Below are 27,929 nucleotides of genomic sequence, written 5' to 3' on the forward strand. Positions count from 1 at the left end.
TGTGAAGTGTCTTCTCCCTTCATACGGGAACAGGGAAAAGCACTGCACGATACGAACAAGATCACAATGATTCCTAATCTGTCGGTCAAAGGAAAGAGAATAATCACAGACTGCCGGTTAGATAAATGTTTACCTAATATGGATATTATGAAATCAATGTAAGGGGTGACGAGACGAAGACATTGTTATGCTAATGTTTTGGTGTCCTCTCTCTCTCTCTCTCTCTCTTCCTCTCCTCGTTCCTCTGTTCCTAGTTCCACGCCCTGCTCGTCTCTGGCCACCCCCACCTCATTCCGTCCATCGGGCTCGCCTCCGGCGTGAGCTGGGACGTGGACGCAGACCCCGATCTGCTGTGCGCGGGGCTGGGGCATCAGAAGAGGCCGCCCGGCTTCCAGGTGGCGTTGTGGACCAGGCAGGTGCAGCACTGTATGGCCTGCCACCAGCTCTGGCAGTTCAAGGGCTCCACGTTGGCCTTGGCCATCATCACTTTAGAGCTGGAGGCGCTCACGGCCGACTGGTTCTCCGTCTTCACCGACCTGCTGAAGAAAGCACAGGTGAGAGGAATGCACCGGCAGAACAGGAGGAGGAGGAAGTAATGGTGCACAGGACTTATGTTGAATAATAAAGGAGAAGAAACTCCCTTTTAACAGGAAGAAATATCTGACATACTCTGAGTGTACTCTGCCTTGACCTGTTAGGGAAGGAAGGGTTGAAGGAAGGGAGGGTTGAAGGAGAGGTGGGTGGGAAGGAGGGGAAGATTGAGGCGATGGAGACCAGGAACAGTTGTGTATAACGATAATTATAATTTTCATCATCCAGGGTGCGACAGTTCCTCTCGCTCCAACTTCCCCGTCATCTGGGATTCGTAATAATAATAATAATAATAACAATAATAATAATGATGATGATTTTAATAGTAAAGCTAAGTCTTGATGTTGAAGCTCTGGAATCAGGGACATACCTGTAAAATAAGAACACCGAGGGAGAGAGAGAATAATGGATGTTCATAAGCATGACTAAGCGATGGTTCAGAGGTCACTTAGAGGAATGTTTTAAGTTGAACTTTAAATGCAGGGCGAGCGTCTGCCTCCCTGACCTGAGATTCCTGTAGCAACAATGACAATTTAAGTTTAATGATCTTGCAACAAACTGGCATCTATCAGTTTAACGCGGTTCCTTTTGATGTGGTTAAAAACATAGAAGGAAAGAGGTTATTTTAATGCAATATGAAACAAAAATGGAGGCCTTGTCATCTTTAGATATGAACATTGAAATACATCCATCTTCCCCTCTCTCACTCTCTCCTGTCTTAAAGGTCGACAGCGTCGAGTTCATCCACTGCAAAGAGATCGTGGACGAGTATCTGCGCAGCCTGGAGTTCTCCCTGCCGGCCAACGCCATCTACATCTTCGACAGCAGCCAGATCCCAGATGGCGAGCGAGTCTGGAGCCCGACGCAGCAGCTGCGGCAGGCGGCCAGGAGGGGGCGCAGCAGCAACAGCAGGGAGCAGGGAGACTGCGACGAGTATTACGACGGTTTTCGATGCTTGTACAGTGAAGACGCGAACCTGGAGGCGGGGGGAAGTGACGAGCCCCAGCAAAAAGACTCCTCCCCCTGTCCGCCCCTGCATCCTGCCGTCAACTAGAGGGAGGTTCGTTCACGCTGTCCATCAGTTTTCCCAGGTCTCAGTTAACATGAAGTTAACTCAGCACATGAATTCTAAGTTTAATAAGTAGCTAAGGTGATAGATACAGTGTAACCCCCTCATGTTACTACTTTCATGGTGGTAAAGTTTTGGTTCTGTGGATCAGTGTACGACTCTGTCTTCTCTCCTGACGCCACGGCAGCAGAGGAGAGATCGTCAGGAATCTTTTTGAGCTCGACAAGTGAAATGTGAATGTTGGTCCATTTAAGTTCTCGACCTTATCAATGAAGCCACTTCTTTCTTTCTTTTTTAAATCCATCACTCTTTGTGTCATAAGTTTGTAAAGGATGAGAATTTTGCAGTCGTGTGTGTTTTTATAAAACGTGAATTTGAGGCCAAGACATTTTTTATGTTTGAAAGTCGATGCTGGTTTTGTTTGCGAGACATTTTTGGTGCTCGGGTTCCCACCAGAGCCACATAGCACTTTTTTTTTTTTAAATTCAAATAATTATATATATTTTTATTATTTTAATCTTTTTACTTGTACTTAATAACATTTGTGCTGTGTCAACTAGTTTTATTTACAAAAGCTACAGTTCACCAAATGAAAGCTTTAATTTCTGTGACTAAATGCTGCACATTTCTTTTTTTAAATATCTTTAATGCTTCAGTCTGGAAAGATTTACTTACATATCAAACACGAGCACCTTTTCGAAAAAGGAGTTCAACGCCAGACTGTGGGACTATCACGAGATTGTCTGTTTACACCTGAAATGTTGACGTGACCCAGCTTTGTCAGATCTGTGGTCACTTTCATTGTTAATGAATTTTCTCACGTGTTTTCATTTTGGCTGATTTCTGGATCCGAGGCTGCTGCAGTCCGTGTTCAGAGGAAGAAATCTGAACCGGTGCTTTTTAATGTGAACTGGGTACTGTCGATTTCTTTTCAAATGCTAAATATGCTGCGGCTGGTTCAGCCGGCGTCTGAGTGGACGCTGCACCAGTTTTTTTTTTGTTTGTTTTCCATTTTACTCCAAATACTGAGGCAGCTATCGCTTACTGTTTTTTGTTTAACACAGAAATAAAGCTATGATTTCAAAAGTCAAAAAGTGTCATGTTCTGGAAGGAGACTCCGTATGATGTTTGAAAAGAGACTAGATCAGCCAATCCGATCATTTCTCTCACAATAAATCACTATATTGAACAGTAACGGACATCATTCAGCGTTTAAGGCCAAACATTGAAAGTATTTATACTTTTGTTGCAACAGACTTGTTTTCTAACCCTTTTTTTTTGTAACATCTGTGTTTACAAAGAAATATTGTAACATCTGGTGCAACACATCTCTTGAGGTGTTGCACCAGATGTTGTGTGAGCACACAGTTACTGTAGAGCCTTCACAGTAAACGGAACATTTGACTCATATTGCATGTTTTTGGACTGTGGGAGGAAGCCGGAGAAAAGCCCACGCACATGCAAACTCCACGCAGAAAGGCCCTTGTTCCAACCAGAGGTTCGAACCCAGGTCTTCTAACTGCACAGGTAAGAGTGCTAACCACTACGCCCCAACCGCATGGCCCTGCCTCGAGTCAGATAGATAAAATATAAACGTTTTCATTGAGGTTTGCATGAGTTCTGACAATAAATCACAACAGGCTTAAGACATTTATACTTTTGTTGCAACAAACTTGTTTTCTGGCCCATTTTTTCTGGTGATTTTTGTGTTTACAAACTAGATTTTAACATCTGGTGCAAGTATACCCAGATGTTGGGTGAGAGCTTACATGGTTACTCTGTTAGCCTTCACAGTAAACAGAAGACTAAGTGAGGATGTCCTCAATACTGTGCTTTCACTTCCTACTCAACACACAAATAATGATCCAGTTTGAATCAGTCACTGACATCTATGACATAGTGATGGGAACGTTGCCTTTTTTTCCCCCGATTGTCAACACAGCTGCTAATAAAAGGCAGTTGAAGGCCTGATACACACTCAAAAAGAAATGTTTCCTAAGAAAAACTTGAGTGTAAAACAGCAAGTTATCACAATAATCTCAGTTCTTGATCCTTAGAAGGTAACAGTCAATATTTAAGTGAGCGCATTATAGAATATTAACACAAACACTATCAACAGTTTGTTACAAAGACACGGAGACGGTGCAGAAGTCGCTCTCGGCTGTTCAAATGCAGCCATGTGGTTTCTCAACAACCAACTGCAGTTTGTGTACTCGCATACCACACACACACACAAAGACACACACACACACACAAACACACAGCTAAGGTCAGCAGTGCCGTGATGAATGCAGAGAGAATTATGTGCAGACTAAGCAAACATTACTCAGCGATTGCAGTTAGCAATCACCAAACAGGAAATCCTGTCTCAAGCAGACTACCGCGTGCGTGTGTGTGTATGTGTGTGCGTGCGTGTGTATGTGTGTGTATAGAAAACATAAAAACACACGTTAAAAAGGACTTAAATACTGTCAAACAAATCAAATGTAACAGAGACATCAAAGCAGAAGACGGCGGCGACGGTGGTGGTAGTGGGTGGCTGCATTTATTTCCAACAACAGACAGTAAATACAGCTGCTCTCGTCTGCGCCGTACGAGTGTGAGGCTTGTATGTTTTCCTGGATCTGTGTGTGTGTGCGCGTGTGTGTGTGTGTGTGTGTGTGTGTGTGTGTACATATACACATACATGTATATACTGGCTTCATGTGTCCGTGTGTGTCCACTGTAACAACGCTCACGTCATGGTGATCGCTCAATGTTTACAACAGAATGACATCACTGACAACGTCACGTGTGCTTCTTACAAATATCACCGTTATCGACAAAATTAGTACATTTTGCATATTAAGCCGCGTAAAGCTCGAGGAAATATTCACATACATTTACTGAGTTAATAGGAAACAGCACCAGAATATTGCATAGGTTTTTATTTATTTAAGACTAAAGTTTTAGGGGTTGTCAGTACCTACGTATATGCAATAATATATACAGTATACAGGTACTCAGTTGTATTGCTATTTATATGTATTATCTGGACTCTTTTCATATAGGGATTCATTCTACTGTTATTTGAAGTCATAAACAAAAAGGTAAACAGACACACCTGCACGACAGATCGAGTTATAAAAAAAAAAAACAAAAAAAAAAAACACTAACATCTCCAATGTTTTCTTTAAATATACACTGAACTGTTTCAAATATTTGACTGTGGTGCGTCACGCTGTGGTTCTAACCTCTCGTTTCTGTGTCAATAGTCATCACGGAATCACGACGTACAAACAAATTGCATATTTATGTCAATATAAAAGTGTCCAAAACAAACAGAATAAAAAGATCCTGACTGAACATATTTATCTCTCTCACCATCTTTCATTCTTTTCTCCCCCTGTGGCTTCATCATCGTGATCATCATCATCCTCAGTGTCTTTGGTCCATGTGCACAATGTGAGATGGAATGTCAAGAAAAAAACAACAAAAAAAAAACAAATAAAACAAACAAAAAAAAAAAGGTGTTGTCGTTGCTATGGTGATGGAAGACAAATCCATGGTCGTGTGTGGGAGGGGCAAACAGCACCCATAAATTAACTGAAAAACAATGACAAACAATAAAGAAAAATAAATTAAATGAGTCGACAACAAATGAAATAAATCATAAGTTAATAACAAAGACAGATAAAGCAAAGATGAGTCGTGTCACTGTGAGTGTTAGTAAACGGAAAACCTCATGTCATCTGCGATTAAACTGTAAGTTACTTTTAAACATGTTAAAAAGCAAAGAATAAGTGGGAAAATAACACACAAAATGGAAGATCAGCGTTCCTACAGCCTCAATAGTAGAAAGGTCTTTATGTGGCCACAAGGTGGAGCCACAGATCCTCACATAAATCCTTCCTGAGCCTCATACAGTCGAGGAGTAGTGAGTTTCATCAGGAGTGAGACTGTGCTGACTACAAGTCACGTGCAAATCACATCAGGGAAGTTTCATTTAAAGATTCAAGACTCTGTAAGACCTAAAACAGTTTGACTTCAACAACAACTAAGAGATCATCTTATATCTCGGGTTAAATAAAAACCCAGATCACATACACAAGTGTCCTCCTGTGCTACAATGACCTGAAACCAGCACCTAATATCAAATAAAACGTTTGTTATGAAGTGAAATTAGGGCTGAGTAATCGTTTGGTCCATAAAATGTCAGAAAATGTCAAAATCAGTGTTTCTCAAAACCTAAAAAAGACAATGTTCTCAAATGTCTGGTTTTGTTTTAATGATTTCTTTGTTATATGGAGCAAAGAAACCAGAAAATATTCACATTCAAGAAGCTGAAAAATCAGTAAAACTTGTTTTAAGTCCTTAAAAATACTCAAAGCAATGAATCGATGGTCAAAATAGTCGACGATTCATTTAGTAATCGATTAATAATCGAGTCATTGTTTCAGCCCTGAAAGAGTCTAAATTTTAGTGGCACCTGTTAGACGTAAATAATCTGTGAAATCTGGGAAATTTACAGTAGATTAAAGAGACAGAGGTCGTTAGTGTTATATAATATATAATAACTGCCCAGATATCTAAACATCGCCATCAGTCGCCCTCTGATATCTGTACGCACCATCGGCATAAACCTATTAAAAATAGGCTGTGTTCTGCCCTTTAAACAGCAGCAGCCATTACTGAGCCAAGCTTGCCATTGTCTCACAGAGAGGGTTCACTGCCTCCTCCCTGGACATCCTGAATAATTAGAGCAGAGCCAAAGAGAAAAGAGGGAAAGAACAGGAAATGTTAAGCTTGGGCCGGACAGAAAGGGAAGTTTCCTCAGCGCATGCCAGGCCTTTAGAACGGCTGAAATACTTGCGTGTTGGAGATAAGTTGACAAAAAAAACCAGCAGAGCACATTCAACGTAAGGTTCATTAGTGTGAAGCAGAATAAAAAAAAACATGCACCTTAAAGACTCGGAGAAGGAAAGAGACAAAGTTAGAGGAGAGAACTGCATAGAAATAGGGAGAAAGAAATCATTTCTGGATTTAAGTCAAGTGGATTAGTCAGAGAAGGAAAAGAAGAATGAGGTGAGTGAGTGACAGAGAGGAGGGAGCGCCTTACTTTTTCCTGTCCTTGTCCTTTTTGAGGGGCTGAGATAAAGACAGCGTCTCAGCTGCCACCTTCTTCCTGTTGAAGGCGTTCATCTCCTCCTCCAGGTCCCTCCGCTTCTCCTCCACCTTCCTCTTCTCCTCCTGATGCATTCGCTTCAGCTGCTCAAACTTGTCATGCAGCTGCAGAGAGGGAGGAGAGAACAAGACAAAGATATGAGATAACAGATGGACGGCACTGAACCTTTTTTTTTCCCCTTCCTCTCTTGAACAATCGTGTGTTATGTAACAGAAGGGTTTGGAGTTTAAAAAGCTCTAAAAACATCAAACGTCAGCATGAAGGATCATCAAGTAACTCTTCAGACAACAGCAGCCTGACAAACGTCTGATTCTGGGTGTTTGGGTGTGTTTACTGCACAGTCATTTGCCCAGACTGACCTCTCTCTCCTTCTCCTTCAGCTCCGCTTCCGTCTCTTTGACTTTATTGACAAACATTTGTCGCATTTCCTCCTCCTTACGCTGCAGGTCCCCCAGGAACTCTTTCCGCTTGGCCTCATACGTCTCTTGAAGACTGGAGAGAAGAAGAAAGGATGACGAGGATGGAATATAACATTAATTAGAGCGGGTGCCGTCTCTGTGCACAATAGAAACTCTGTCTCTGTCTCTGTCTCTACCTGAACGGCTGACTGTCAGGATCTGTGTCTTTGAAGCCCATCTCCTCCAGCTTGCAGCGTCGGTAGAGCTCGTAGTGGCGGGCGTGGGTCTGCTCCCTCAGATCCTCCATGTTGACCCTGATCAACATTTCCCTGAGCTTCACAAAGTCACAGTGGCTCTCATTCTCAACTGTGGACAAACAGAAACAGCAGCACAGCTATTTATTTACAGCACATGACAGACACGACACGACGGACCAAGACAAACCAAATCCATCATATTTTACAGCAAATAGAAGTAAAGATATTCTACACTTTGTTGGGTAAAAGACAGGAACAGCAGAGCAAGGGAAGCATCATTTCCATTCAGATGAAACCTTCTAAACCACAGGTCACCTCATTTAACTGCACTTAAAATTAAGAGGATGAACATCTTTGTTACGTTTGAGTCCAGAAAAGAGGTCAGTGTGGGGCAATCACATGACCAGAGAATCTGAATTCATCTGTGCTTGATGAGAAAAACACTTTAAATTGTTGTATTTAACAGCGTTTAATATCTTAAAAGGGCATTTCTGTAGAAACCTGATGTCAAATGAAACATAAATGTCCCTTTTCTGTTGTCACACAGATCTGTTGTGGTGGAGCAGTGGAGGATGATGGGATGTTTAAGCTCTGAGAATGTGAAGACAGTAATGAAAATGGCAACGCTCAGTTATCGTAGCGTTTAGATCTCCTCATGGAAAACCACGGTGTGTCAAAACAACTCAAACAATCCCATCGAGGGTAATAAGATTTTTTTTTGTCATTAAATACAGTCTAAGAAGTTAATTCACTACCAACTCCTCCTCCTCTTCTACTTCCAACGTATTTGGACCCAAGCTTTAAACTATAAACATGAAATGATAGCAGTGATGCAGCTGGGTAAAATCACTCTTTTATTTTTATAGCTCCACTTTGCTGGCTAACCACACATCAATAGAGGGAGAGTTAAAAACAGAAATCCGGGCTGCATGTTCACATAGCATCAAATTAAGAGTCTCTTTGCATTGTCCCCCTGCTGAGAGCTAAAAGAGGGTCAGTCCTCTGACTGCTACGCCCTCAGGAAATCTGAGCGCACACACACACACAAAAAGAAACACAGCTGTCAATCAAATAAAATGATCTCTGAGCATCAGCCCTGCATTGGAATGTTTTGCTTTTTTATGAATTACAATGTTGAATGGAGAGAGAAAAGCTCAATATCTTGAATTACACTTTCACAGTCAAGATATGTAACGAATGAATGACAAATTCTGCTTATTAATATTGTGGCTTTTTTTTATCCAATGGTCCCAAACGTCACCTGCTGTGAACATATTCATGTATTATCAAGTTACTGAGAATGATTTCATGGATTCTGAGGACATCTTCATGACTTCACAGACAAGTAAACCAACAAAGAAACTCTAAATATGTGTTGTTGTATATATAATCTACGGACACTTTTTGACTTGACATAATGTATATTGACTGACAGGCACTCGTCCGTCAGTTTGTGCAAAGACAACACTGATGTAACTGTAAATTTGACCAAAATGCAGCTGAAACATTTTACTCTTTGGTCCATCAATAGCAGCAACATTGCAACAAAGTGAGGTCAACAGCAAAGCACAACCTTCCAAACATAAATGGCATATTTCGTTCACATAGTCCAAATAGTTTCACATTGTCCATAATTTAAGCTTTGACATGTGCTTGTTAACTGTCATCTCGTTGTGCCTTCTTCTTCTTAAAGGCAACAATAAACAACAACAACCAGGAGACTCGTCACCACCACAACAACCTGTTCTGTAACCATGTTTTAAATATTTACATATTCACAGCAGCCTGCAGAGAAGAACCATGGGTTTGCTGATACATCACAGATATCTTTGAGTTCAGAGAAAACACAGCATTCCTCTTTGGATCTCACCAAAGAAGAAAAAGATAAACACCTCCTCCAAACGACTCTGTGTCAGTGCACAGCCCATCCTCTGTCTTCTCTTCAAGTCAATGGAAATTTCCCATGGCTCTTAAGAGAGGTTACCATAACCCATCTCCATGACATTTGGCATCTACAGACTGTTTCCAGCGATACAGAACCCTCCTTTCAGTCAGCCGAGTGTCATAAAACACAGACACTTCTGTCTTCCTCTGGCACCCGAGTGTGGTCTCTGAATGGTGAGCCATCAGTTTGCAAGCGTGCCCGACAATGAGCAAAGCAGTTATCTTGTATTACATCCCATTAGACACTAATATTTGTTACCAAACAGAGGTTCATTGTGACTTCTCATTTGTTCACATTTGGCTGAAATAGAATTCCTTTTTGAACGCGTATTCTTGACGTGCAGCATCAATATTTCTGCCTGACATTTCCCATTATCTCCATTGCTGTTGAATAATGATAAACTCAGGAATGTCCCCGTTGCAAATTGAGACAAACCACAGAGAAATGACAGTGAAGTCGAGATAATGTCTTGCAGATTGTTCAATTCACTGTGACACTGGACTGGACTGCAGCATCTTAGTGACTGATGGAGCCCCAGAGGGATGCATCCCCCGATGAGACACACAGCGGCAGACATTAAAAATAACTACAGCGTCTTCTGAGGATTGAGGAATGAGAGTGGTCAGAGGACGAGCGAGAGGGAGCGCAGCGAACAAAGCGGGGGAGTTAATGAGACGCAGAAAGCATCAGTGAGAGTCTAACTCCCATCTGAGCCATATATATTCTCACGGCACAACTCCAAGCCTGGCTTTATTAAATTAAATGAAACCGTTAACTCTGTTTAATTGACAAGCGCAGCAGAATGAACCTTGGTAAAACAAAAGGTCCCCAAATCCCTGACACAACAGGTGATCTTTGCAGGGGGAAAGTGTGTTTAACAGCATATACTCGGCATCACATGCAGGCCATTTCCTTTAAAAAATAGTCACTCACTCGCCCTTCATTTCAGTGTCACTCCACATGGAGTCACACTCGCAGCTGTGCAGGGTGCTTCACATTGAGAGGGAGGTAAAAATAAACAGGAAAACCAGAAACGCACTCGCCACTTTGCCAAAAGCAGGAAACATCGCTCACCATGGATACTGACAAAATAGTCATGCATATATATGTAGAAAACAGATCCTACACGTTAAGAGCTGAAGCAATTACTCGATTAATCGTTCTGAAGCTTATTTCTGATTGTTTCAGCTTCTCAAATGTGAATATTTTCTTCGTTTCTTTGCTCCATAAAACAAAGAAATCATTAAAACTCAATCATTTTGGTTTGTTGACAAAAACAAGACAAAATGACAAATACAAAAATTTAGTGTTTGTTCATTCTCTTGCACGTGTGTTGTCAGGTAAAGTTGAGCAGCATGTGTTTATCAGTACAGGTTTTGGTCTTTGGTTCTTCTCAGGGTTACAGTTATTTACATGATCGACTCACCTCTTGTTTCTTAACCAATTATTTGGATATCTAGTCTTTAAAAATGATATGAATCCTCCACATGAACAGAGAAAACAGAGTCAAGCCCACAGGGGCTGGAGAGACTCTGAGCCTTCTATTTCCTCTAAAAATATGACACACCCATGACCGCATGAAATCCCAGAAGAACCCTGATACATGATGCAATCTCATTGTGCATTTGCTGGTTAACAGGCCTCTGGAATAATAATGTGCCATCACCACATAATACCACACTGAAATGTGCCAATTAAATTCCCACCGCAGTAGGTTGTAAACAAACTAAAACACCAGAATGAATTATACCAGGGCAACATGACTTCAATTTTATTTCAAACTATAAATCTAAGGATTTGGGGTTCCATGGGCAATGATGATGTCAGACTTATTCCCATTCATTACTGTATCGCTGTTTGATCGAATGAATAACTGTTTTAAAGCATTTTTGCGAATTAAACCAGACACATCAGCTGCTTCATGCACTCACCGTTGCATTTTCTGCGAGTAAATCGTACATCAAATGGTTCTCACCTTGCACAACGCCCCAGGGATACTGCCTGGCCCTCACGGTTTTGTTCCCCACTTTGACCTCTTCCACGCTCCCCACCACAGCAAACGGCAGATGGGCCTGCACAGGGGGGGAAAAAGTGTGGGATAAAAAGTTCACGATGTCTCAGAGGCAAACGGAAGAATTAACAGAAGCTTATATCTGTAAAAACAACAGCGTGAACGTTTCCAACATCCACAGAAATCTGTATTTTTATTCAAACTAAGGGACCGTCGTCTCATTTACAGCGGCTTGTAATTTTCTGGTATCTCTCCCCGTAAAGCACAAACACTGTTTGTTGTTGTTTCGATTGAGAGGACCCCCGTAGCGCCTGATATTGCATATTGTGCGCTTGAATCCAAAGGAAAACCTTTTTCCCACCGTGGCCGTTTCCTCTCTTATCTTTGGCACACAGACCACACCAAAGCGCAGAGTAACCATGCTGACAAATGAGCTGCTGCAGAGCTCTGTTTTTAGTTTAAATGCGGCCGTGTTGTGGCTGTAAGGCCGTTTCTGTTGCAGTGATTAAGCACACACACACACACACACACCAGAATGCACATCTAAATGCACCAGGAGCTATGCCTTGGCGACAGGAGCGAGGCATCGTGAGGGGGAAAAAGTGCCCGACGGGAACCTCAAAAATTAGGTGGTGATTTGGAACCAGCTGGGTGTTTACAGCTCAGAGGAACAAGCTGTTGCGTGTGGGCGCTGATGTAACTGACTATGAATAGACGGGGGGGATACTGTACAAGCAGCACTATCTTTTTTATCCTCGTGAGAATGTAGCTTCTCCATTTATTTACAATATCTGTATGTAATTAGTTTATTTTGACAAGGAAAAACATACAATACTGGTATATTTAGACAGAGCTGGTGTATGTATCACATTTGTATATAATATACTATATCACCAAGCACATGCACACGTTAACTAACAATAATAGTGTTTTTGTCACGTATGCAGTGACAGATTTGTGTGTGTCTAAGCAAGAGAAACTTTAACATTTGGGAACATGTGTTAAAAAGCAAATAAAACTGTGTCAACACATGCTGCCATTAACAGATGTTTAACACGTGTGCTGCTACAGACACGACAGTGCAAGTCTACAGACACACAGAGCTCCAACCGCACGTCACCACTCACATTCATGGAGCCGTTGATCTCGCTGACCGCTTCGTCGTCGGTCGGGAACTGATAGATCTGCACGCCGTTGCTCACCAGCTCGCTCATGATCTTTATTTTGAATTTTTGGAGCTCGCTCTTGGAGATTGTGTCTGCTTTGGCGATGATGGGAATGATGTTGACCTGAGGACAAGAAGGCAAAGAATCATTTAGGTGGCTGTCCCCTTATTCCAAACATCAGTCAGAGCCCCATTGGTCGACTGAGACTCGTCAGATTGAGGATTTGTTTTTCCCCAGATGGAGCTGCAGTAGTTCATTCTACTCTCTAGGAAATAATAGCATTATTGCTTTCTGTCTGCTCGGAGAAGCAGGAGTCTGGACCCAGGGAGTCTGTGAGAGCAATTAATACCAACTTACGACGATAATGCAATTTCTATTAGTGTAGCACACATTTAGTGTGCTGCTACTGTAAGTGAAAATCACTGTTCTCTACTATGAAATCAACTATTGGTATCTGATTTTATTGGTCAAAACAAATCCTTAAATGTGTACAGTCGCAAAAGCAAGATCCAATTAAGACCCAATTTACAAATATAAACCAATCATGTCTCAGAAAAGCATACAAGCCCATCTGCAGCGACGCCACACAGCACATGAGCACAGTCAGAACTCCAATAGATAAATCAAACAAACAAACAGTGATTAAGAAAACACACATACAATAAGCAGCAGATGTGCAGAAATAAACAGAAAACAGCTGATCTGCATTGCTCTGTGTGGCAGTATGGATTACAGTGGGGTGGATTCCTGCATATCATCATTTACATACTGCACAAGAGCCACAGCTTGTTAGGAGTCAAATTACAGGCTCATAATACTTCATTTTTAAACATCTGTTTAGTTCAATGCTGTGTTGCCAGTTTCTTGAAATGGTCAGTGAGGAGGGAGGGGAATATTTGAGTGATATTTGTTATAATTTCCCATAACTGGGTTTTCCCAGCTGGCCGCAGAGAGTATTCTTAAATAGCACAGAGTGTTTGTTCAGTGCGACCAACTTAAAAATGACAGACATGCAGCTGTAACCACATCAAAGCAGCTTATGCGAGATAATCACACAAATAACATTGACTTTTTGTGTTAATCTTACATTTAATCATAACTGAGGCGAATGGAACTGCAGTTAGAAATAAATTCTGTTTGATGTAGACTACAACTCCAGCCCGATGACCTCTGCAAATCATATGATCAACAAGCAACGGTGAGCTCTTTCTTTAAGAAAAATCTACATTCAAAACAAAAGGAGACTTCTTTCAATCTCCTCAACTTTCCTCCGCTGCTGGGCCTTCAAAGATCCTCTGTGGGGAGGGAGGGGGTTGGTGAATCATCCCCAGTTTACAAGAAAAACACCATTGTCTGGCCTTGACAACAAAATCTACAGTCTGCTCCTTCTTGTCAGTTTCCGTGGCTTTTTCCTGTGACAGTGCAATCTGGCAGACAGGACAGCACTTCTCCTCATTTATCTCCTGTTTCCAGATTGAGGCTCAGATTTTGGCACATAAATGCTATCATTATCATGGATGTAATTTAGCACAAAACTAAAATATCTGTCTGTGGGACAACCAGTTTGAAAGTGCCACCCCCACAGCAAAGAGACAGATTAGTCGTGACCATAACTCTATTTTTACTGAAGACATTTTTACAGACTAGATGGTCATTTATTAGATAAATGAAAAATAACCACTGTTCTCGTCCACCTGCAGCCATTTAAAGCTCAGACAAACAAGGAAAGAAAGAAAGAAAGTGCAAATGCTGATGTGTTGAGCAGCTGCTGCAAATATTCTCTTCCCTTTCTAGAGAGAAAACCACTGCATTCATCCCATCAAGCCTGTGAAACTAAATATCCACACTGCGGTCACTCAACACTGGCTCGGTTTCTGATGAAACAGTGGTCGCAGTGCACACTGTGGACAGAGCGCTAGGGCAGAGCCACTGAGGTCAGACTGGTGTTTACTGTGGCCACCCACCCGGGCTAAAACTTAGTCCTTTGTTGCACTGACACTTCTGTAAATCCTGAATGTGTTAGAAGAGAACAGAAGAGCCCGTTTCCAACCTTACTGGAATTTTAGAATCAGCAAACGGTGCAAAGAGGGGGGTTTGGTCCATATGAAAGAATGTGGAAAGCTGCTTTGCTTTCACACATTAGGTGAGACGATCGCATGTAAAGCTGCTGTGTGCCGGCCAAATTAACTGTGCCTCTGTGGTTTATATAAAAAAAGGGGAAGGAATATCATATTTAGCACCAGGTAAGCTGCCATGGCTTGGTTCAAAGAAAGGGATAAAGAAAGTTGGCTGGTGTGCGCTGTGGTGATTTGTATGAGGAGACATTTGGTCGACGCAGGGTGGCAGGTTTTGTTTCGCTCTGTTGGCTGGTGAAGACGGTACAGGAGCAACAAACAAAATCCTTCATTCTGGATCCAAGACTTTTCTCTGACGACAGACGGCTATTCTGGTTTTCTCAAGGGGATAATTAAGAGCAGTGGAGGTGTTCCTGTCATTGTTTTCATCTGTGGTTATGCCTGGTGAATGTTTGGTGTCTTGGATGTTTGTTCGTCTCCGTGTGTTGGAGCCCACCTTTCGCCCTAAGTCAGCTGGGATCGACACCAGTGGTCCCGTGAACCTCATGTGGAGGATAAAGTGGTAGAAGATGGATGGATGGATGGATGTAGTAGCTATGGTCATTGTTTTGAATCAGGAGACATGTGGCAGAGCTGTGCAGCCATGCGTTGATGGTTGGCAGAGGAACCTGACCATCTGCTCAGTTTTGGATTTATTATCAAAGCATCGACAGACACAAGTGAGGGCGACTGTGGCCACTTTGTCACTCCCCCACAGCAGTGACATCATTAGTGGATATACAGTACGTATGCAGCACACTGAGAGAGTGTGGCAGCATTAAATAAACCCTCGAGGCAGGGAACAGTAAATCAGCACGAGTAATGGAATTCAATAAGTGAACAGTACAGTTTTATGACTGGATATAAAAAGAAAAAAGCATACGCACATTAAATCATACAAAGTACAACATGAATCGGTCGAAGCTCCTTGTATATGGAGGGACCGTGTTTGCTCAAAGTGCAAAAATTAGGAAATTGCTGCTAACCCTAACCCTATTACGTCTTTGAATAATAATTCACCGCTTTTATTTGTTTACACATTGGTTGGTCTATGAAGCCAGCAGGTTTATGTCCAGTTCAGATCACATGTGTTAACACAAATTATTATTAAGTAGATCTGAAAAGGACAGGAAATGTAGCCTTAAATTGTGGTGAAATTGAAGATATCACTACCTGTGAATGCCTCTGAAACATAACCTGTGCCGGTCCAGTTAGATTTTTTCAGCTGCCCAAACCAATGATGTATCTACAGTCAGTCACACGTCAGTTACTCAGGTTAAAACATGCTGAGGGTTTAAAGGAAAACGTTGCTACTGTGTCCTCTTCACGCTGCTTCCTCATTTTAAAAGCTTGTAAAAACTAAAACGTGTTTGAATGTTTGCATTTCAGTAAACAATCACAAATTCTCTTCCATTATTGCCTTAAGCACGTAAAGAAAACCATATTTTCCCATTTTGAACAGTATCTGCCTCTTCCTCGGCACTTGAGGAACATGTGCTCTCCACATTTCCCACACGTTGACACATGATTGAAGATCAAACGCCACAGTGAACGGTCTCAGCCGTGTTTATCACACCGAGCGATTCTCAACAAAAAGAAATAGTTTATCGAAAAACGTCAACATGATAAATTCATTCAAGTGTGTTATGCAGCGGTATAAATACACTACATGTAAACAAATGGGGTGGGTAGCAGCACTCAGCCTTCAACAGAAACATTCAATGTGAAGTCTGGTAAGAACGAAACCATAGAAATGCAAAGTTACTCCAGCTAAATTCCTTTATGTGGTTTCCATGACTCTGTGCTTCTGCATTAACCCTCACCACCTCCTGCCCTTTCCTTCTTTCATGGTCCAAGTGTTGTTGTGCTGAGATTTCCTCCACTAGACGAGCCAGAGATTGTGCCTTTGGCGAGTTGAGCTCATTGGATGAGTGGCAGAGAAGCACTAACCAAGAATCACAAGAGAAATGAAAATATGACACTATTGGATGTTGTGTAGCCGCGTGTTGACCTATAAACAGCGAGTTTGCTGTGAATGTTCCGTTTCGAAAGCAGTAGTACACATTTTTATTTTATGGAAGAGAATTCAGAAAATGTGAAAAGCCTGTTTAAAGTGTTAATCTTTTCATATGCAGGGCTTACGGAAGAATCTGGAACCTCAGACTTTTTCCACAGAAACAGCCAAAAACAGTACGTTCACTCCAAAAAATGGCATGTGTCTTGATATCCTATACACTAAAATGGAAACCCTCGCACGTTCACTTCATGGCAGTGTTTTTTTATTCTTTATTCTTTATTCTCTGGAGACACAGAGTCCACACCCGTGCACACAAAGATCGGGGATCTCCTCGTCTCAGAAAGACGGAGGTCGGATTTCAGAAACACTGATATTACTCACTGACAATGGGAAACGACTGGGAGTGGGAGAGTGGTAGAGTTTTTTGCCAGAGGGGACACATGTCGTCTATATTGTGTTGATGTGTGTGTGTGTTTGTGTGATGACTGGGCGTACCTTGCTGTCCAGTTTCTTCATGGTGACGAGGTCCAGGGACTTGAGGGAGTGTCCCGTTGGAGCTATGAAATAAAGGCAGATGTGAATCCTGGTGTCGTGGTAGTTGAACAGCGAGCGCTTGATCTTCAGCTCTTCCTGGAGATAGTTTTCAAACTGAGTGTCGATGTAGTCGACGATGGGCTTGTAACTGTCGAAACAGAAACAGAAAGAGACACTTGAGTGACGTGAACTTCATACAAGGGAAATTAATGAGAGACAGTTATGTTTTCAGCTACTGTGTGATCTGAAAATGATTAAATGCCGAGATCTCAGCTTGGAGTCGTACGACTTAGTGCTGCATGAAATGTGTCTGGTTTATGAGAGTCTGGATAAAACTACTCACAGAGGCTGCAAAGCATTTCTGTTCACACTAACAGAGCTGCAATCTTTGAAGTATATGTGGTCACTTAATGTATTTTAGAAGTACTTCTGAAGCAAATTAGCTTCTCATATAGCTGACTTTGACTTTGATTAAACATTCAATTAAAAGTCACCTTCCGGAGACTTTCCAGGACTGCTGATTCAGTAAACAATTGAACACATGATCCAACATTATATGTTGGATGGATAAAATAGGTTTTTCCATTAGGATACACTATTAATATTCAAAACTCACAATGGAATCTGAACTGGAAGCATCGTCTGACTGTGCACGCCACAACTGTGATTACAATAAATAATAAAAACAATAAATCATAGTAAATTATGCTCGTTAGTGCAGCTTCACAGTTTGTTTCTTGTTTTTCTCACTGCTTTCACTGGTAAGATTCACAAGCACACACCTAAGATTTAAGGGTCTCTGTGTGATCCAGAACAGTTTAAAAACCAGCAAAGGAAACTAAGCAACTATGTTATAAATAAACCACACTGCTTACAAGTAAACTCAAGTCAAAACCCGTGTATTCCACATTCTCAGCTCGGACCATGTTTACAGTCATCTGTTCTCTGCCTTCACATCTATCTTCAATCGTCTCTGTGGAATGCACCAACTCTGACCTCTGTGAAGCTCGCTCTGTGTGCATTTACAGTGTGCTGCAGGAGTCTGTCCTCCAGCATGTTGGTTTTTGTACGGGCCAAGAGAGAAAGTTGCTATCAAAGGGCGTGAGAGTGCTGCGGAGCAAGCCATTCCACAGCTGAATGTCAAAAGGCATCCACTTCCTCTGTATCGCCGTCCCACTTGTCCTATTTTCATCCTACTGAGAAAACTAGAATGTGCGGACGTCTGGAGGGATATCAGTTTGGAGTTTAAGTTCTTTATAACATCCACGGTGTTTGTTATGTTTCTATGACAAAGCTGAAGACGGGACTGGAGTCGATCTTCATGGTCACTGTGCTTACCTGTCCTCTTTGTTGATCTGATCGCCAAAGCCGACGGTGTCGACGATCGTCAGTTTGAGGTGGACGTTGCTTTCTAGCAAGTCGTAGGTCCGTGGCCGCAGATACACGCCGTTCTGGTAATGGCTGGCCTCTTCGTTTTCAAACATGGTGTTGAAAAGTGTGTTCATTAACGTCGACTTGCCAATACCGGTCTCCCCTGTGGATGGTGGGAGAGACAAGACAGACAGGAGACAGTGCAGGAGAGTTAATTAATTAATTAATTACTCCAGGTCTCCAGGGAAGTGATTCATCAGCTTTCAGACAGGGCTTTTAACTGCAACACCTGGGAGGCCAGGTCAGGAAAAACATGCACGTGAAACAATAAAACAAGCAGTAATGACATGGCATATACGTCACGTCATGTACACAATCTGTATTTGGTACTCACCTACACAGAGAATGTTAAAACAAAATCCCTGAGTGACCGATTTACTGACCAGTTGGTCAGGGAGGCTGTCGAATCCAACATGGCCACCCAAACTCAGGTTACGCTTCTCTTCATTCTGAGGGACACAAACAAAACAGAAAAATCTAACGTGAGGAAAAGTCATTAGTGAGCGAGGTAGGAAGAGCTGGGTGGCACAGAGGCTGAAGTTTTCACATTCCTGCGCAAATGACACATCAATAGGCCAAGATGTTAAATTTGCAGACGTAAAACTCATTAAACCAACACGAGCGACGGCCTGCGCTGTAAGAATCATCCTTCACAAGCATAGAAGACACTTCCACACACTTTAACACAACCAGTGAGTCTTAGAAGACTTTCCTCTCTTTATGGTTCCTGCCACAATCACACAGTATAAGAAAACAAATGTGATATAGACATGATAAGAAACCGTTCATCTTCATTTAAATCCTATTGTGTTGTCATCACACTTTCCAAAACCATCACATCATCGAGTCAAGTGACGAGCGGCATAACACAAATCTGTGAACAATAACGATTGGCAATCACCGCAGCAGCTACTGTCGTTTATTAACACATGGGAGTGGAGACACATGAAGACATAAAGACGACTGATACACAACCAGCACAACCTTTTATCTCCCTTTATCTCGACTGAATCACAGACAGTCGGTGGGAGGAGACACGGGGGGAGGTAACAGACATCACCTTGAGATGAATGGGGCCACCCGAGCTCGTCTGGCTCAGCCACGAAGGACTGCATATTTGAAGGGTGATGTCACGGAGCGCAGGCAGCCAGAGCTCGACCGTGCTCGGCTGAGGCTGTGCATGCATCAGCGATGAGTTACAAGCCTGAAGTAACTGCACATGTACTGTATGTGTAGGTGTACAAGCACGAATGTGTGCCCTTTTGTGCGCGATAGAGAAAATGTGATGTGTCAGGCATGAGAGCGGAAGTAATCTGACCTCAGCTGAGACAGGCAATACTCAGCTGAGCAGCAGGGCACTGTCACTGACAGTTCATCAAACTCCATGAACACGTGTCCAATTAAAACAAATCCATACAAGCTGTACGTCTGCTGTAAACGTCACTCAACGTGATGCCCGTTGTAAAACAACCAGCAAAATGAAGAAACGTCCTGAAAGTTCCAAAAACAGTTCTCCGTAGCGACACATGTGGCCATCAATAGACTTCAGCCTCGTCTTTATGTTTGCACTCGCAGGTGCTCACAACCGCTTATTCCTAAGCAAACAACAACTCACCTGCTTCTGTAACAAAGGGCAGAACGCAGTGGTTGATGTTTACCCCTGAGGGCATCTGGGAGCTCACCTAACATTACACCTTCTAGATTTTTGGGGAAAAGCTGACCCGACTCCTATAAATCAATCTACAGGCCATTTTAAGCAATAAAAGGGGGTTGGGGAAGGTCTAATTTTTTAGACAGGTTATGATCTGTTTGATGCATGAATAATCTTACACGCAGCCCATTTAATGCTAAAAAAAAATGCTCAAATTCTCCTGATAGCGTCACTAAATTAAGTTGTCCGTCTGTAGCCCTTGCAATACTCTACTATAGTAAAATATAGTATACTTTACTATACTAAAAATGGACAAAACAGACAGTTTCTGTGGCGTACCTGTCACTAAACCTTTGTTTTTATACAGGTGATTCAGACAGGATGTAGTCAGTATCAACAAAGCTGTCCTAACAGCACTCGCAGTTGTCTAACAGTGAATGTGATGCGTAATTTGAAGGCGGTCGTGGCTTTGACGAGAGGATAGACGGGAATGAATGGGGGACGTATCGGTTCAGACTTCTATTACACTGGATTTTTACTTCTTTTTTTCCCCCAAAATAATCTATTGATGTCTATCCAGACATGAAGGGAACTTCGCCAAATGACATAAATAATTCAATTATGGACTGAAGCTTAAAATGCATAGATTTAGTGTGGGAATAGGATGGTGGTCACCATTTTTTTGGTTTGCAATTCACTGTGAAACGACCTCAGTGATTCCCTGTGGTATTCAGCTCATGGAGATATTAAGATGGAGTAAGTGAAGGAGCAGGAGGACGAGGAGGAAATGACCTCTTGTATCTTGCCAGGAAGGAAACCAGTGCAATAACACATAAAGAGGTGTTTCAAATAATACAAGTTGACAATTAACATTTGCCCTCACTCATCCCAGAGAGGATAAATAAAGAGTGTCATGCTGCTCATTCGTCTCCAACACCCTATTTGGTTTGGTGTCCATTTTCACATGCAAGCAGTTATTGTACTTCTTGCTCAAGGGCAATTTGACAATATATCATGTCTTAGTGGGAAAGTTTGGAAATTTACACTTGAGGTCATGTGCTTCAGTGATGTATGGCTGATGTCAGGGGAAACTCGTGTTATAATCAGTGAAACTTGGATTGTGTGGAAGTTGTTCCAAACACACCAAACCACACTGATGGCATGAGGATTAGATTCAGAAAAATAAATAGTTCCTTACATTTTTTTACACAGATAATCAGCATTACAGAAATGTCTGAACACATGCGATTTAATCCATTTTACTTAGGCTGCAAATAAACCTTTTTCAATATTATGCTCAAATCCTACTTGATTTTATCAACAACACCCGACACGCAGCTCCTCTTTGTTCCTAATTTGAAAAGAGCACGACAACACCCGTCTGCACATACAGGATGTAAAACCAACAGACAGGAGCAATTAGGGAAACTGCAAGGAATTTGTCTGCCCTCCTACCCGAGCCAGTACAGAAAAAGTGAAGTTTAGCAGCATGAATTATGACAGGAATGACTTGTCTACCCCGCCTTTCGCCCTACATCAGCTCAGATTGGCACCACTACACCCACGACCCTCATGTGGAGCGTAAAGCTGCAGAAAAACGGCCTCGTGCTAAAGTAACATCACAGTCCTCGGGCCACTGTGTCACCACCACACCAACAGGAAACGAAGGCAGTGAGCGAAATGAGGCACAACTCACGTGGGCCGCGTCACAGAGTTGTGTGATGCGGTCCACGTGAGCCGTGGGCTGCTGTCACACAGTTGTGCGATTGTAGCTGGGCCAGAGACAAACCACTGGTCAGCAAATAACAATGTTAAAATATAAATCACAAAATTCTAATTCATCCTTTAGTTCATTTACTGTATTTGCCGGTATTTGTTTAAAATCTGACAACCTGACACGATTAAAAGCATGCTGAATTAGCCATTAGATGATGCTACGTTCAGCACAACAATTAACAAAAGGTATAGCATCCCATAAGGCCCCCAGCTGTGACAACATCTCTCCCAAGTTGAAGAGTTAAATAAATACAGCAGCACGTGACACAGGTTTAACCTGACAACTGAGGACAGAAGCAGGATCACTTTATGGAAAGAAACCTTTTATATAAACAACCCTGATATGAGCTGAAAATCTCTCTCATCTTTCACCACACTGCGGTTGTTAGTCAGTCACCTCTTCAGCTTCTGGCCTACGTCTCCATCTGACTTGTGTCTGACCTGCGTTTGCAGCTTCTGTCTCACTGACGGAGGACTGAGCCTCCACCTCACTCACACACACACACACACACCACTGCAGCTGCAGCCTCGGTGCAGGGGACAAACACAGACAGATTTAAATATTTACAATAACCTGATGTGCACAAAGTGTGGAGTTGGTTTGCTTTGATTTTCCAGATCAAATGCAATGCTGAATTCCATATATTTGAACACTTAAGTGTAATAAATTACATACTGTGTATATACATATACTCTACATAATATAATTACAATGAATGTCATTGTCTTGATTTGGGTTTTAGCATCCTGAGCTGCAGTCTAGGTCATATTTGTATTAATCTGGCCCTATCTGTTCTATCACACAGCAATGGTGCTAACTTTATTTGCCCATCTTGGACCTGAGTGGACAACAATAGAGACTTTAAACAAACTTTAAAGAACGAGGACAAACTCAGAAACGGAGCTCAACAACGTCGTACTCACTGTGAGCAAAAAACTGTCATAAATAGTGTCATAAATAAAGAGAAGGAGAACATGTTATAACTTAAGTGTTAAACCACATGTGAAGAGGATGATGATGCTGCTGCTGCTGCTTCCTGTCCAACTGAAAGTGTAAATGTAGCCTCATGTCCTCTAAAGTGTCACCGTGTGACGACTGATAAGTCATTGTTTCTGGGGACAAATCGTCCAACAGGATATATGTTTATTTGCAGTATTTACAATCCAACCACACCTAAAGGTGCTGGCCTTATCTGCAGCTACAGCCATTCTCCTGCTGCTACTTGTGCTGGTGACGGTGCTGCAATGGTAAAAATGTTTGACGGTTGAGATGAGGGAGATGTCTGGAAGGAATCCACCAATACTGATGCCACTGATATACATCCAAGTTTCGTCTTATCAAGTGCATTTAGCTCTCTGTGGATTCTCCCACAATCGCACGGCCACTCATTGCTCGGCGTGACCACTCGTCTACTGTTCGCCGGTAACAACAGACGAAAAAACATGAGTGAAACAAGACAGCCGTAGAGACAGGAGCCATTTTACGACCGTTCATCTTCACACCGTTTGTTTACCGCCACTGAAGTGTCAAATAAAAGTCTGATTCCAGTGAACACATTCCAGTCTTCTGTCAGTTCTGTGATAAGAAGCCAAAAACTTATTATGGATTGGAGGGGGAAAGTTGCCAGCATGTGGTAAACTGTTCTCTCTCACGTGTGTGTGTGTGTGTGTGTGCATAAGGCTTTCACGTATGCCAAGAAAAATGAAGAGCATTCTCCTTCTCAGATCGACACTATAGTATTGCACATAATAGAATACTGAGGGCGGTGAACTGCACACACTAAACATGTGAATTCACTTAAACCTGACATGTACATGCCAATTTTGGACTCAGTGACTCTTGTTTTGACTCAAGAAAACCGTAAACTCAACTCCTAAAACTGTTTTTTGTACATATATATATATATATATATATATCTTATTTCTTTCTGTCTTAGTTGGCAACATTTGGTCTTCCCAGCTAATGCTGAGTCAGATAAAATGGGTTTTAAATAAATTAGCTCAGACGTGACTTGCAAGGTTTCTTGCATTGCAATATCCATGAGGTTAAAAACATCCAGAATTTAATGAATCAGTCGATTATTTTCTCAATCAATCGAACAACAAATGTCTTGTTTTGTCCATAAACCAAAATGATTCTGATTTCTTCGTTAAATGGAGGGAAAAAAAACAGAAATTATTTAAATGTAAGAAGCAGAAAAATAGTTTCATTTAGTAAATTGATTAATCCGGTAATTGTTTCAGCCCTAAAAACAACATAAGGGCCCCTTTGAGCTGCTGGTTAATACAAAACATTTAAATGTGCCACATGACTGTGGATGGATTCACTGGGTCTAACTTGTGACCTACAGAATGTTAGAGTTTCTCTCACACAGCTGGACATGTGGTCAAAAATACAGCCCGAGGATGCAACTTTTTTTGTGTAATGACATCGAAACTCTTCGTTTAGCTTTTGCCAGGACTATTTAAATCAGAGCGCATCACAATTCTGAGCTACACACACACACACACACACACACACACACTGGTCTTTGAAGGAACGTCGACAAATTCTAAAGATGGATATTGACTTATCACCACAGACCACAGCTAAACCGTCATTATACCGGATTTAACAAAGTCGCCTCCAGGCAACTCTGGCCTGCATGTTATTTGTAAAGCTAACAACGCCGATGACACACGGCAGTCAGTGAAAAATCTGACCTAAAAACTGATCAACATGACACAGGCCATGAGCAATATGAGAAAAGCAGGGATTATGGTTCAAGGATTAGATGAGGGTGTTTTAAGTCACAGGGTGTGTTTAAATATTAAACGCAGGATTATACCGATTTATCTACTGAGAAATCGGTAAGAGCACAGCAAATTTATAAATACAGTACTTAAAGGATCACATTTTAAGTTCAAGTATTAGGAACAATCCCTTTATTTGCAATTGCATGCACTGTAACTTGCCTTTAACACTTTATGACACTAATTTAATTACATGCATGCAGTGGACAATGCTCTTCGGGGTCATTAAGCACTGTACACGCAGTATGTTACAGGCAGTGTCATTACATAACCATTCCAACAAGCAGCCTTCTTTTTATGCTACACACTCCAGTTCAATCAGTGGGTGAAGGGGGGAAAAAAACAAAACAATCAAAGCTGTTGGCTGTATCGATCATCTCATGCAGCTCTGGCCTAGAAAGTTATCCCAACGCTACAGCTTCCACTGGATGAGATTGATGTGGGGCCAACAACGCACCCAACCACACATCCCCATCAATAGCTGCACATCATTACCAGCGTTTCCCATTTTACGCAAACTGCCGGACTCTCATGAGCGTGTTCAATGTGGTCTCACTTAGTTCCCAAAGTTAGACAGGAAGTCAGACTGTCAGGCAACTATGCTGCTCCCAACAAACCGGCCTGTTTCACTGCATTCCCCGCATTTTTCTCATTAATCAGCCGTTCCAATTTTGTATTCCAGCGGAGGCGTTTTAGAAACCGCGAGGCTGCATTATCCTCTGGAACCTAATTCTCAAAATCATCTGGTAAATCAATGCTGCATCTCCTTTTTGGCTAATTTTCTTTATGGACATGTGTTGCACCAGTAAGTAGAAGGAGTGGCCTTAATCTCTTTATTCCGACAGATCAGTGCTGGTCACTATCCAACTGTTCCAAAAGGTTTATCACCTCAAGGAAATCTCCTGCCGTGCTTTTGCATTGTCGCTATAATATAGATTTTCCATGACAAATGCTCTGTTGGGTGACATTTGTGAACTTTTCCACATAAATAGCTAGTACAGGGGGGCGAGATGTGTCGTCTAAGAAAGCCTCATAGTTTACCTTACAGTAAAGCATCTGAATGTTTAGCCAGAGTTCAATTTTTCAAAGTTTCTACACTGTATTTCAGTCAAATCTTTTCATTTTTCCTTGAATGTTAAACTTTTAAGAAAATTACTATTAATAAAATGTGTAAGCAACAATTATTCACTGAATTATTGACTTTTAAAAAGGATACCAATTTACTGTTGTAATTGCCCATTTGCCCACATCCCTCACATAATAGCTGGTTATTTCTCTAAGGCTATATAAAGTGAAGGCTAATAGGATTTTCTGTCAAATCAAACTGTCACTGTTAATTTCAAGGGATCAAATTGGATTTGAGCGTCCAGACAAAGCCAACCAATCAGCACGGGTCGTTGGTGAATCATCTTGCACACATGAAAAACTTTTCCCTGCTGCAGTCATGGTCAGTTCCACTGTGCAGCGAGGGAGCAGCACCTAGTATTGACTGTTGCATTAAAGAAAGACTGACTGGGTATCTGATTTAGGCATCCAGATTATTCCCACTGAGATGAATATGCGGATGCGAATCACATTTCCAAATACCTCTTAAACAGGTTCAAATCTGAGGTTGTTGAATTTCGTCCTGTCCAAACTTTTAAAAGTGTAATAATGCAAGATACATGCATGCCAATCTCATCCAGTACCAGTACAGTTATTTCCAGGAACTGCAATCCAACACATGCATCTGGTTATGTTGTGATTAATTTATCAAACATTTTGGAAATGGCTGCCTAACATATTAAAAATCATATTAGATGTGACAGCAATAGCACTCAAGTAGTAAGAAACGTTATCTTATGCACAAATTATACTCATGTCATGATTTCTATTGTGAATTAGGACGAAATGACCAATCTACTGCTATGCTATGGGATTAAAGAAATAAAATAAATGTGTACAAACTTATTTTTGGCATATTTTGTCATATTGTATGTGGTCTCACATAAAGAACAGTGTGACTCACTCATGCAAGTGAGTAAATGAAACTACATGTCAATGAATGTTTTGGACTTCGCACAGTACACGTTAATTACAGTTTTACACAGCAAACGTGCAGTTATTTCCACGCGGAGGGAACTGTTGTCTCTGTGACACACGAGTGACTTTATGACAGACAAACATTCTGTGTTTACGTTGTTTTACATTTGCTAGCTATGTGCATTTATGTCGCTGCATCCCTGAGCTCGGCAACGATTGCATGTTTACAAAATATGTAAAAAAAAATGTCACGTGGCACAACATTTAAACAGCAAACAAGAGGAGCGTTGTCTTCAATTTGTCCAAATAAATCACTCCCACGACACCTTGACTGAGCCCATTAAACAGCGGGGATTAGCTACATACCCACGCACAGCAGCAGTGGCGGCTAACACTCCCCCACCCACCCACACACACACACACACACTTTTACTAATCACAGCCGAGTCTTCCTCCCGTGGTTGAGCCCTCAAAAACGGTGTGAGCAAACATGAGTAACGCCGTGGCTTTTTTTTTCCACCTACCGAAAACACGTCCACGTCCGTGGCAGCCATGGTGCGAAATGTGCAGTGTTGAGCGGAGCAGACCGAGCTGAGGTAAAAGAAGGGGTAGCAGCCCGTCCCTCCGTCCGTGCTAACCTGCCAAACTGCGCCTGACTGACTGAGCCGCGCTGACGGAGCAGAGACGGAGCAGCAGAGGGACACAAGACGGAAGAGGGCTGCTAGCTGGACGGGGAGGCTAACACGCCTAGCCAGGCGACAAGATGGTTCCCCGATAGCCCGCTGCTCCTTCGTTCGCGGGCTAAATAGTTCCCTTTTCACAGTTTTGCGAATAAATTAGCCCTGTTTACTTAACTTGACAAATTACACACGTAAAATTAGTTGAACTACGGGGTTAAAGTGACGCTTAGAGTTGTGTATTCAAATATAGTGAATGAAAAGTCACCCTGGAGTACGGAGCCCCGGATATGACATGGTAAAAAAAAAAAAT

The 27,929-nt window shown here is 41.9% G+C and overlaps 1 protein-coding gene across 2 annotated transcripts; it reads right to left on the bottom strand.

Annotated features, from left to right (window-relative positions):
* Positions 1–237: 237 nt before the first annotated feature.
* Positions 238–27,677, bottom strand: septin8a (septin 8a). 2 transcript variants are annotated; one of them, XM_058627035.1, is made up of 10 exons: positions 27,464–27,677; positions 19,032–19,146; positions 18,605–18,800; positions 17,228–17,414; positions 12,563–12,724; positions 11,400–11,496; positions 7,420–7,588; positions 7,184–7,316; positions 6,759–6,928; positions 238–536 (listed from the first exon to the last, which is right to left on the bottom strand). In XM_058627035.1, exons 1-10 carry the CDS (start codon positions 27,491–27,493, stop codon positions 371–373), a joined length of 1,425 nt encoding a protein of 474 aa, XP_058483018.1. In that variant the 5' UTR covers positions 27,494–27,677; the 3' UTR covers positions 238–370. The 2 variants fall into 2 exon arrangements, with proteins under 2 accessions (XP_058483018.1, XP_058483019.1); XM_058627036.1 differs by lacking the exon at positions 238–536 and adding an exon at positions 4,187–5,245 and having other exon boundaries at positions 27,464–27,673.
* Positions 27,678–27,929: the final 252 nt, after the last annotated feature.

The sequence above is a fragment of the Solea solea genome, chromosome 4, assembly GCF_958295425.1.
Source record: "Solea solea chromosome 4, fSolSol10.1, whole genome shotgun sequence".
NCBI classification, from domain to species: Eukaryota; Metazoa; Chordata; class Actinopteri; order Pleuronectiformes; family Soleidae; genus Solea; species Solea solea.

Bases quoted from the DNA above. Each gene is read 5' to 3' on its own strand.
- septin8a (XM_058627035.1), bottom strand. From the start codon at position 27,493: ATGGCTGCCACGGACGTGGACGTGTTTTCG. The intron at 18,801-19,031 runs GTGAGTACCAAA...CACCATCCACAG, and splicing joins TTTTAACATTCTCTGTGTAG to GGGAGACCGGTATTGGCAAG. The intron at 537-6,758 runs GTAAGGCGCTCC...TTTCTTCAGCAG, and splicing joins AAGGACAAGGACAGGAAAAA to GTCGGTGAAGACGGAGAACC.